The 12,431-nt window shown below is 48.5% G+C and overlaps 1 protein-coding gene across 4 annotated transcripts in view; it reads left to right on the forward strand.

Moving 5' to 3' along the window:
- LOC138742721 (rho guanine nucleotide exchange factor 26-like) overlaps window positions 1-12,431 on the forward strand; it is a 118,373-nt gene that overhangs the window by 88,065 nt on the left and 17,877 nt on the right. For all 4 annotated transcript variants that reach the window (XM_069897501.1, XM_069897503.1, XM_069897502.1 and 1 more), the window contains one exon: window positions 11,484-11,638. In XM_069897501.1, coding sequence (XP_069753602.1) covers window positions 11,484-11,638 — 155 coding nt within the window. The remainder of the gene's footprint in view (window positions 1-11,483; window positions 11,639-12,431) is intronic.

The raw sequence follows: 12,431 nt of genomic DNA on the forward strand, positions 1-12,431 counted from the left end.
TCGCTCTAGTAATGCAGCACTCATTAATTACTCCACTGTATGGCGAGCGGGTTGCTTTTGCCAGGATGCATGGATGGGTGCCCACTGCCTTCTAGCTCGGGGGCAAGCCTGCTACCACCCAGGCCACAGATGACCCATCTCCTCATTTCAGGTGTGGTGAATGCTCTTCGGTCTCATTGCTCCCTGATCCTTCTGGTCTTCACTCTGCAGACAGCGACTCACTTTTCAACAGCTTGGCGATATATTGTGAGTGTCATAAACTCAACAAGTCAAAGATTGCCGGGGCAGACATTTATGCAAAAATATTATTCCTCCTTTGGTTTGACAACATATGGGTTTTTTTGTAATTTTGTGTATCATGTGATTTCCAAAATTAAATGTGGATCTTGCCAGAAATCTTCCCAAAATATTATTCTTGGCTGCTATGCTCTTAATAGATTGAGAGATGGAAGGGGGGAAAGACAGAGAAGTGTGGACAAATGGGTGAAAAGAGTGGATGAGAGTGGAGGACAGACATGGGGTTAACAGAATTAAAGCCGCATACGCTGGAAGGATTCAACACGAGAACAGTGATCAGGTCAGGTTCAGGAGCCTTCAGAAGAACGTCACGATGAAATGCCAACGGTTTTTCTCTCTCCTTGGCTCTGTCCATTTTGATAGCGGGAATCTCCCAGTGGCCACCCATTTTAATTCCCCGCCCCTTTCCCTTGCTGACATGTCTGTCTGTGGTCTCATGCACCACCAGACTGAGACCACCCGCAAATTGGAGGGACAACACCTCATCTTTGGTCTGAGCACCCTGAAGGCATTTCAGTTTCCATAAAACTGCCCCGCACCCCTCTTCTTCCACCTTTCTCCTTTCCGCTAGGGCTCTCTCACTCACTCACTCACTCACTCACTCACTCACTCACTCACTCACTCTCTCACTCTCTCACTCTCTCACTCTCTCACTCTCTCACTCTCTCACTCTCTCTTTCTCTCTTTCTCTCCCCTTTCCCCTCTATTCACGGTGGCATTTTAATCCAATAATTAACCACCAATCTACCAGTTAACATGCCAGTATGAATGCTCGCAAACTGGCACCCAGGCACCAGATTCCCCCAGGGATGAATCTCCCAGGGAGGGTGCATTATCGCAGATTCATTTTGAATTGGTTAGCCCAGTGTGAATGGGACAGGGCCTATGCAGGACATCACTGCTGGGGGATAGGTGCCCCTTTGCTCTGGGATGCCAGGTGGTGAGTGTGAAAGGGGGTCAGAGAACCACTTAACATTGGTGCAGTGTGGACGGCAAAAATGCTATTTTGAGCCAGTTCTTTGAGCCGCCAATTTACCGGTTGGCCAATGTGAAAAGGGATCCTGTCTCCTGTCACAGAGCCATAATCAGTCTCGTCCTTCCTCTTATCTAATCCAATTAACCTTTTATTGGTCTGGTCTCTTCCCCCTTCCATTCTTCTGTCTTTATTCTGACTCCTTCCTGGTCTTTGAAGAAGGGTTCAGGCCCGCAGTGTCAGTTCTGTACCTTTACCTCCTGTGGACACTGCAAGACCTGCTGAGTTCCTCCAGCATTTCTGTGTTTTTTCCTAGTTTTCTCTCTCCTGACCAGCTGAGGCTTTCCACCATTTCCTGTTCCGACATCAGATTTTATTTTGTATTTCATACAGTCAGAGTTAGATGGGGAATTGGACAGCTGGAGAGAGACATTGAGACAGAAAAAAAATCACAGAGATGGGAGTTGGACATTTAGTTGCAAGGATAAAGGTTTTGACAGAGAGGGGGTCAGATCGACAGGTATAAAAATGAAAAGGAAATTAAAAAAACAGTTCCTTTGATTGAAGGTTCAATTATCATGTAGTAAAGTCAGTGCAAAATCTGCTTTTGTTGGCCGAAAGGCAGATAGATTTGCCACCGGCGGAAATCGCCTCTTACAGTCAGAGAAAGAGAAACAAAAGAGAGGTGTCCCCCCCCCCCCCCCACCAGAATCACTGAGAGTCTGTGGATTCGCCTCCAGTGCTCCAGCAGCCACACCAAGTCCAGTCTGAACCATCGGCAGCCCGGGGTCCAGATCTGAACCTCCAGCACGATCAGTGCCCAAGGCACTCTCTCGCATCCCAGTTCCGAGACATTCAGCCAGTCCTGAGCTAGCCTCCAGCAGACAGTTTTCAGGTGCCTGGCACCAGTCCTCCACTTCCACAGAATCTGTAACCCTTCGTGGCTGATGCCAATCACCGGCACCGCCATCTTGGGTGCAGATCTCGCGGTCAATGAAATTTTAAATAAAACCACCGTCGGCTCCATTTACAGGCCATTTAAAGCCTGTACAGAGCTGATGACAGTCGGACTGGGCGGCTGGACCCTGCGGGAGCAATGTGACTCTCCGCACGTCCACGTCAGCAGCGCCAGCCATACTGCCATCTTCCATTGTGGAACTAAATAGAACTTATCCGAGTAGCGTGGTTTGCGTACCATTGGTGGAATGCCGTTACAGCGCCAGTGATCGGGACTGGTATTCGGAGTCTGTCAGGTGTTTGTACATTCTCCCCGTGTCTGGGTGGGCTTTCCCTGGGGCCTCTGGTTGTAAGTTAATTGAGTGTAATTGGGCGGCACGGACTCTTGAGCCAAAAGGTCTGTTATCGTGCTGTGTGTCTAAATTTTACAAAAGAGATGGAAGGAACCAAAAGAATCTTTCAATGAGAAGCTTCTGGAGATGAGCTGGTCGGTGACGGGGTGCGGTGAATGCTGCTGGCTGTAGATCTTGGCAGACAGGAGCTGCATCAGCCAGCCGCCAGGACACACCCGACAGTGAGAACTGAGTGGGAGGGATTTACAGACAAGCAGATTGGAATCAGATTCATGCAATGTTCCAGCACTGAAGAGGCTTGGCAGTGTAGTGTCTGACATCCCTGGGGATCATTGTCCTGAAACAAGTTGCATTTTCTTTCCTAATTGGATTTAGATAATATTCCTGAAATAATTAGAAGGTTTTTTAAAAAAAAAACAAATCACCATTAAAAATATGCAGACTCAGGGATAGAAACCTGCAAATCACAGCCATGGATATTATTCAAGAAGTGTCCTCCAAGCCACACATCATCCTGCCATGGAAATGTATTGGCATTCGTTCACTGTTCCTGAGTCAAAGTCCTGGCGCTCAATCCCAAGCAGCGGTGTGGGAACACTGTCATTACAAGAATTGTACAAGACATAGAAGCTGAAAGAGGCTATTCAGCCCATTGCATCTGTCCTGCCATGTAGTCATGAGCTGATCCATTTTCCCACTCAGCCATAATATTTGATGCCGTTGTTGATCGAGAGCCTATCATTCTCTGCCTGGAATACACCCAATGCCCTGGCCTATGGCAACAAATTCTACCCGCTGGCTAAAAAATTCCTCCACGTCTAAGCGGACGCCCTTCAATCCTGAAGTTGTGCCCTCTTCTCCTAAACTCTTCCACCGTGGGGATCAACCTACTCTGTCCACGCCTTTCAGCAGGCAAAATGTTTCAAAGAGATTCCCCCTTCATTCTCCTAAATTTCATCGATTACAGGCCAAGAGCTGTCAAACACTGTTCGCATGATAACCCTTTCATTCCCAAAATTATCCCTGTGAACCTCCTCTGAACCCTCTTCACTGTCAAGGAATAAATACTGCAGTTTTGGTTAGTCCTTCAAGAATGGCTCAGGTTCGAAATGTCAGCAATATATCTTTATCTCCTATGGACGCTGCGAGACCGGCTGAGCTCCTCCAGCTTTTTGGTGTGTTTTCACTACAAGCACAGCATCTGCAGACTTTTGTGTTTCACTACATTTGTTTTTAAGCCCATTGACTTGTGCTTTCAAACTCTTAAGGTGAAGACGGTGGGGGGGGGGGGGAGGGGAGCGAGTGTGTCCTGGGGGTGATGGGTCCTTCCGTACGTTGGCGGCAGAGAGATGGGACATCTTGGCTTTGCCCTGCAAAAGCCAGAAATAGGCCATTCGACCCATTGATTCTGCTGATCCATTCTCCCACTCAGCCCCACTCCCCTGCTTTTCCCCCATTACCATTTACCCCTTTTACACAGCGATCCCACTTAATTGGCATGTGAGCCAGCTTGTGGTTGTTCACACTGAACGAAGAAAAGCCCGGTCAGTGCACCTTTTAGGTAGGAGCTGATGTGAAACACATCGGGTCTGATACTACCTATCTTGGCGGGTAATACACGGGATGAAAATGACCCCCTATCCCGCGTTCATGACATTTACACAGGTAAGTGAAGCAGTTAAAGACGATTGTCCTGTCATTTAATGGCTGTAAAATAAGGGGTATTTGATACCCTGACTATTTCAGATAGCTCCTATCAATCTCTGACTTTAAGACACCCAATGACCAAAAATAAAAAAATTAAAAAAAAAAGACACCCAATGACCCAGCCTCCACAGCCATAGGTGGAGGCAAATTCCAGAGGTTCTCCACTCTGGTTAAAGCTGGAGGGACTCAGTGGGTCATAGGAACATAGGAAGTAGGAACAGGAGTAGGCTCAAAATGGCCCATCGAGCCTGCTCCGCCATTCAATACGATCATGACTGATCTAATTGATGACCTAACTCCAACTACCTGCCTTCTCCCCATATCCCCTAATTCCTGTCAGGGAACTTCCATGGAGAGAGATGGTCAGTCAGCATTTGAGGTCAGGGCCCTTTATCAAGACTGATGTAGGAATGGGTGATGAAATCGATTAAGGAGAAAACACATAGAGGTGCTGCTCTTCAAGTTGACATTTGGCCTCCTAGTGGAAATGCCTGTGTGGAAAAGGTAAGGGGGTTGGCCAGGGGGGAGTTCCAACTTCCACCCACAGGCAGGGGACAGGTGTTCACCAGGCTGAGGCAGGGTTACGGCAGGATGCTCTAGTTGCGAATTCCTGGCTCACGAGCCATTGAGCTCGATCTGGCCAGTTGTGGCTGCAGCTGCCCAGGGTGGTTACCCAATGTCCATATGGGTCACGTGCCCCAATGGCGTGTGTTCCTGGGAACCGTTCCCCAAACTGCCTGTAAGAGTACTGCTGAATGTATAATCCACGGGAGCCATTTCCAACCACACATCGCACAATGTGTGAGGTCAATGCGTTGATGTGAAATCTTCATTTCCTAGAGTTAAACGAGGAAGTCTGCAGATGCTGGGGGTCGAGTGTAGTACACAAATGTGCTGCGCACAATCACGCCTCTTCTGCCCCAGAACCCTCGCAATCTTTCACATGTATCCCCTCCTGCCCCTTCAAAGATCAACCATCTACACCCTCTGGAGTGGAGAATTCCAGAAATTCACCGTTCCCCTTCCTTCCTTCTTTATCTCTCCCCACCTTTCTCTCCCTCCTTCCCCTGGTCATCTCCCACCTCTTCCTTCCTCCACTCCTTTCCTTCATCCCTCCTATCACAGGGACCTACCGACGGGATGGGGGTGCTGGCAGGGACCTGCCTGTTGTTAACGCCATCCGCCCCTCTGATATATAGGGCATGAGTGCATCTTTTTATTGTGTCAAGCCACTGGCGCTTGACGCACACTAGTGACGCAGTGGGGTGGGGGGGGGTCACTCACGTGTCAACACTACTGATGTGGGAGGGAGTGGGGCAGGTCTGTCGGCCGGAGATGACAACCGTACGGGGGTGGGGAACACAGCACCTCATTTGGGGAGGCAATGCCCACACATGTCCCCTCCTTGGCACCAACCCTGCTTCCCCCATCACCTCTCATCTCTTTTCTTTTCCCTCCCTCTGTCATTCACTGTAAACCAGTTCTCCTCCCCCCTTCACTTCCACTGAACTCCCCCCCCCCCCCCATTTGTGCTTACTTGATCTTGGCATTCCTGAAGCTGGCGGGGAGAGAAAGGACCGTCGGCTGCCAACTGTTTTCCACGGGCGCTGCTTATAATGCTGACCTCCTCCAGCATATCAGTCCCAGCACCTACAGACTTCATGTTTACCCCCATAAATTCACCACACTTGGTTTATACAAGAATCTTGTAGTCTTGTGGTGTCATGGATGGCCCAGTTAGCAGTTAGCGCAATGCTATTACAGCGCCAGTGACCCGGATTTGAATCTGGCACTGTCGGTCAGGAGTTTGCGCGCTCTCCCCAGGACTGTATGGGTTTTCTCCAGGTGATCCAATTTTCTCCCACTCTCCAAAATATACAGGGTCTGCGATAGAATTGAGCAGCGCTGGTTTTATGGATTGGAAGGTATTTCTACATAACTATTGTTAAAATTTAACATTTTAAAATGTTAAAGTGCAGGTCAGGAAGCATCCGTAGAACACAAAAGGCAGTCAACCTCTCAGGCCTGAGGCCTTCTTCAGGGATGGGGAAATTCAGGCAGGACCCAAATAACAAGGAGAAGGGCGGGAGAGGAAGGGGGAGGTTCACAGGCATGCAGGCGATGAGTGGGTACAAATGGGAGGAGGGAGAGAAAGGAGAGGTGATGGGGAGTGGGGGGTCGGAGGGCTGAGAAAGATGCTGTGTGATAGGAGAAGGAAGGGAAGGGGCTGGGAAGCTGGTTGAAGGGATGAGGAAAAGAAAGAGGAGATTACCAGAAATTGGAGATGTTGATATTGACGTCATCTGGTTGGAGACAGCCGTGAAGGACGATTCAGCTTTGTTCCTTCAATTTACGAATGGCTATATCCTGACAATGTAGGAAGCCGTTGGCAGACGATTGGTTTTGGTTTAAATGTTCGTGTGATTAAGTGAAATTCCATTGCTGACATGATGGTATTTTGACATGTGGGCCCGAATCATTTGTCTGGATTGTTTAACCAGTATCTTAAGCTCGATGTAACCCACACCATCAGTGAGAGCTAACCGTGGTTACCCTTCTCTTGCTGCTACTCAATTCTGGCTTCTTAGCATTTGCTATTGTTGTTTTGAATAATGCCGTTGGAGAACAGCAGCGATCATCAAGGATCCACACCACTCAGTACACGCTCTGTTCTCGTTGCTGCCATCAGGAAAGAGGTAGCGGTGCCACAAGACTTGAACCACCTGCATCAGGAGCAGCTGCTACCCCTCCACCTTCTGGCTCTCCATCCCCTAGGACGTTGAGGGTTCCTTTCAGTCAGTTTGTGGGGTTTGATATGAGGATACCCCACTCCTCAGAAAGGGACAGCGTGTGCATGAATGGATTTAGGTCAGTAGGGGGTTGCACAGATCCAGAGCCCACCCTCTCGACATCCTTTCCCAGATCCAGCGGCACGGTGAGGTCCAAGATGGCTGGGGGGGGGGAGGTTCTGTTGAAGTGAAAGGCCAGACCAAGCTCCAATGGCAGGGAGGCCTTTTCCGCACTTCGCGGCACATGTTCGCTGGATGGCCGTTGACCCTGCGAGAGGGTGCATCCGCCCTTTGACAGGTCTTGTTTTTCATCCTGCAGAGTGTCTGGCCACCCTCTGCGCCAGGCAAGCCTGCTGGGGGAGCCGGTTTAGTCACCAACCACCTGACCGTGCATGGTTCCAGAAGCACTCTGAACAACAAACTCAATCAGTGACTCATTTAAGGACCCTCACTTAACACACTATTTATTATTGAATATTTTCTCCACTGAACAGTCAGTTTGTTCACGTTTTTCTCTTTCTTTACATTTCTCTTTTTTATATATGTACCTTCTCTTGAGTACAGCTTTTAGCACTAACGGTAAGTAGAAATTCATCCTGGCCCGCAGGAAAAGAATTTCAGGGTTATATGTGATGTCATGTCTGTACTCCTGACAATAAATCTGAACTCTAAACTTTGTTACAGACAGGAATCTGTCAAATGTTCCCAAAAGGTTGGCACAGGGTCATCCCACCGCCTTCAATTGGTTTCACGCACCTGAGTACATAAAACCTGCCAACTTGTGCCTGCCGTAAAGGCCCATGAAGAGGTGCCACTTGCCCGGCACTCCCACCAATCAGAGAAAGAGAAGCAAATGGGAGTTCCTTCGGAGACACTATGAGTCCACAGATTCACCTCCTGCACTCTCACAGGCTCGGCAGCCACATGGCCTCCTGTCTGGTTCCCATGCCCCGAGACGACGAGGAAGCTGATAGCACCCGATGCCCCTTTGAGAGCCCCTGCTCGCCATCGTGGCCCTCGTGGATCCTGCTCCCGGTTTCCCAGAGGCCCTCGGTGAGACCTGGTTGAATCCTGGTGCGCGATCTCCCAAGGAAGGAAGGCTCCCGAGATGCGGAGTCGATCGCTGAGGCTTCCGGAGCCCCTGCTCATTGCTTCAGGGTCCGAAAGTGTGCGCCTCCTGAGTTCATTGACCTTGAATTCTTCTTGCCCGAGCTGATGAGTGCAGACTGCCATTGATCCCCTCCGCGTTACAATGGAGGCCTTTTCTGGGCGCCGGGAGGTCACCAGGTCAGATGCTTGCTCTGTATCCAAAGTGTTGTTCTCTGGCAGTCGAGGAAAGGAAAAGAACAGCAAGTTGAAGTTCCATGTTGGTATAAACAGCTCCCATTGAAACTTCTGCATTCTTGACATCAAATCAAAGAGTGATTGAAAACTCTCATTCAAAGATTGTTTTCCTCCCAGCTATGCCTCATGTAATTAGTCTGACTTCAAACTTGAGCCTAATTTTTACAGAAGGGAGAAAAAAACGATCAAATAAATCAGATAAGAAGTTTGGTTAAATAGTGGGGACGCCAGACTGTGTCTGTGGCAACAAATTCTGTTCGGAAGACATTTGAACAAATATTTATGGATAAAAAGTTTTTAGAAGTATATGGAGGGAAATGGGGCGTGCCTAGAATGTCAAATTGATGCAACAGTAGCCATATAAGAGGCGTATATAGATAGACACATGAACATGAAGTGGATGGAGGATAGGGGTCTTGTACAGGCAGCAGAATTTTAGTTTGAAGTAAAATACGAAAGTCCGCAGACACTGTGGTTGAAGTAAAAGCATGTCACTGGAGAAACTCAGCAGGTCAAAGAGTGTCCTTTATATTAGCAAAGATAAAGATGCAGAACCAATGTTTCAGGCTTGAGCCCTTTATCAAGGTATGGGAAGATGTGAACAGGCGCCTGAACAAAAAGGCAAGGAGAGGGGGGGATGGTGGGAAGGGGGGAGGTGTAGTCACAAAGGCAGGAGGTAATAGGTGGAGAAGGGAGGGAGGGTGCAGCAGGAAGCAGGGGGTGGAGGGATGGCTTGGTGAGTAGAGAGGGAAGGGAGTGGAGAGGTGAGGGAAATAAGACAAAGGGAAGGGTAGGTTAGAAACCAGAGAAGTGAAACACAAAAGTCTGCAGATGCTGTAGTAAAAACACACTGAAAAGCTGGAAGAACTCAGCTGGCTTTATCAGCGTCAATAGGAGGCAAAGATGTATTGCCAGCATTTCAGGCCTGAGCCCTTCTTCAGGGAATAAGCAGAAACCGGAGAGGTCGAGGCCATCCAGCTGGACAGTGCTCAGATGGGGTTGTTCCATCAATTTACAGGTGGTCTTGATGGGATAGCAGATGAAGTCAGGGCAGACATGCGAGTATGGGAGTGGGACGCAGAAGTGAAGTGGTTGGCCACTGGGAGGCGTGTCACTGGTGCGGATAGAGAGGACGTTTTCGTTTGATTCAGGCATCATGTTCGCAATGGCTTGTGCTGGACTTGTTCTATGTGAACTTGGTCAGCATGGATGGGTTGGGCTGAAGGGATTGTCACATTTGCCTGCATCACAAAAATGACTGGATGTCACTGAGTCTGAAATGCCTTGTGCAAATTCGTTGATGCATTTCTTCCATTACAGAATTGGCCAGATTGTATTCAGAATTGAAATTTATTGTCGTGAACAAGTCATGAAATTCGTTGTTTTGCAGCAGTAATCACAGTGAAAATATTCATATAAACCACCTTACAACAGAAACGAAAATAGTTCACGAAAAGTCAAAGTAAAGCAGTGTCTTTAAATGTTAAATTTAGTCATACAGTACGATAACAGGCCATTTCGGCCTATGAGTCCATGCCACCCAATTTACACCCAATTAACCTACACCTCCGGTACGTTTAGAATGGAGGGAGGAAACCAGAACCCCCGGGGTAAACCCACACAGACACAGGGAGAAGGTACAAACTCCTTACAGACAGCACGGGATTTGAACCCCGGTCCCGATCGCTGGCACTGTAACGGCATTGCGCTAACCGCTATGCCAACCTTGTTGCTCCTTTAGTTCATTGATCATTCAGGAATCTGATGGCAGCAGGGAAGAAGCTGTCATTGTGCCGCTGAGGGCTTGTCTTTAGGCTCCTGTACCTTTCCCCCAATGATAACAGAGCGAAGAGGGCATGGCCTGGCTGGTGGGGGTCCTTGAGGATAGAGGCTGCTTTCTTAAGACACTGCCTCTTGGATATCCACGATGGAGAGAAGTCTGGTGCCTGTGATGTCGTAGGCCGAGTCAACAATCCTCTGGAGTTTATTCTTGTCCTGAGCATTGGCACCTCCATACCAGTGATGCAACCAGCCTGAATGCTCTCCACGGAACACCTGTAGAAGTTTTCGAGTGTTTGGTGACGTACCGTATCTCCTCAAACACCACACAAAGTATAGCCTTTGCATCGACATGGAGGCTTCAGGACTGATCCTCGGAGATGTTGACACCCAGGATTTTGAATATCCTCTCCACCACTGAGTCCTCAATGAGGACTGGGTTAAAACCCATCTAGTTCAATAATGATCTCCTGAGAAGAAAACCCACCATCTTAACCCTGTTCTGGTCTACGTTCCACATGTAGATATTTTGGAATAATTCACTTGTATCATTTATAAGAGAACCAAAGTAACAGGACACCGTTCACAGTCTGCAGGAAGAAGCTATTTCCAAGCCTGATTGTCCTGATGGTTGTATGTCAAGGATACTGTGTTATGGATGGAAATGGGCTTGGATAATTACCACTTAACCTCCTCCCCCATGTCTCCTTTCCCTCTGCCTCCTTTCATCAATTTCTGCACCTTCTATCAGGGAGCTACCCTCTCCCACCTCACCTCAGCTTCTACCCTCCCACGTATCCCCCCATGACCTGTTCGCCTGTGCTCCTGCCTCTTCCTCCATTCCTCTCTTCTACCTCAGCCCCCTCCATTCCCTCTTTATTCAGGTGCATTCCTGGTTTTAATTACACCTGACGAAGCCCCAGGCCCGAAACATTGTTTATCCTTTACTTCCTGTGGATGTTGCATGACCTGCTGAGTTTCTCCAGTGCATCCAACCCCAGCAGCTATGGATGTTCTTGTTACTCTCTTTAGAACCTTAACTGTGATCAGCTCCAGTTGGAAATTCGAGGTTAATGTTAATATCATCTGGTTGGAGAGTGCCCGGATGGAAGCTAAGAGTGCTCGCCCAGTGGGAATGAGGGCAATGGAGCTGAACGCCAAGACTGACATTTTACAGGAGGCCAATATGATGGTCCAGACTCCAAGACCACCTTTCTCCTCTTCCCAGGTAAACTGTGATCACTTCCCCTGCTTTCCTAACCCTCTGGCCATTTATTTCCGCAGCCATTTCCCCTGGTCTCTTCTTCTCGGTGGCTCTCCAAGCGGGGTGAACTGATTGGTTTTGTCGAGGACACAGGGATTTTTTCCAAACGCACATCCAGGCAACAAGTCTACTTCTTCCTGTTCAACGACGTCCTGATCGTCACGAAGAAGAAAAGGTACGTCACCAGCTCCTGTCCTCTCTCCTCACACAAGCCTGCACTCGAGACTCTCATTCAAACCAATAAATCAGCGCAGTATTCAGAGAGTGTCACAGTGTTGGAGATGTTCTCGTTTAGATGAAGTATCGGTTGAATTGGCGCATGCACTGAGATACAGTGAAAAGCTTCATATTGCAGACTATCCAGGCAAGTCAATGTACACGTAGAGCTTCATAGATCCTTTTATTGTCACGTGATAATACATAAAAATGTAATCTACATGATATAGTTCCACTTTTACCTGCCATAAGGCAAACAGAGTCGCCAGAACCATTGCCCAGTGCCCCTAACAATAAGAGGAAAGGGAAGTAAATGAGAGTCCCTTCAGATCGTGGATTTGCCTCCAGCGCTCCCACAGTCTCTGCAGCCTCACAGACTCCCGTTCAAACCATCGGCAACCCGAGGTCCAGATCCAAATCTGCGACCTGATCGGGAAGCCTTCAGTGCCCGAGGCCCTTCAAGACCCCTTCTTTCCATCAGCGCCCTCTTGAATCCCGGTTCCGTTACCTGAGTTGCTTCCTACAACTTTGCTGCCAACTTTCAGCCTGACTTCAAGTTCCTTGTCATTCCTTTCTCAATTTCTCCATCTTCATCTTGGCGATCTACAGACATCTTCTGTAAACCCAGTAACTTCCACAGTGGAACAGAAAATCTGTAGATGCTGGGGTCAGGTGAAATGCACAAATGTGCTGGGGAAACTTTGTAGATCATAGAGCACCCATATAACCATAACCATATAACCATTTACGGA

Source organism: Narcine bancroftii, chromosome 9 (assembly GCF_036971445.1).
Source record: "Narcine bancroftii isolate sNarBan1 chromosome 9, sNarBan1.hap1, whole genome shotgun sequence".
NCBI lineage: Eukaryota > Metazoa > Chordata > Chondrichthyes > Torpediniformes > Narcinidae > Narcine > Narcine bancroftii.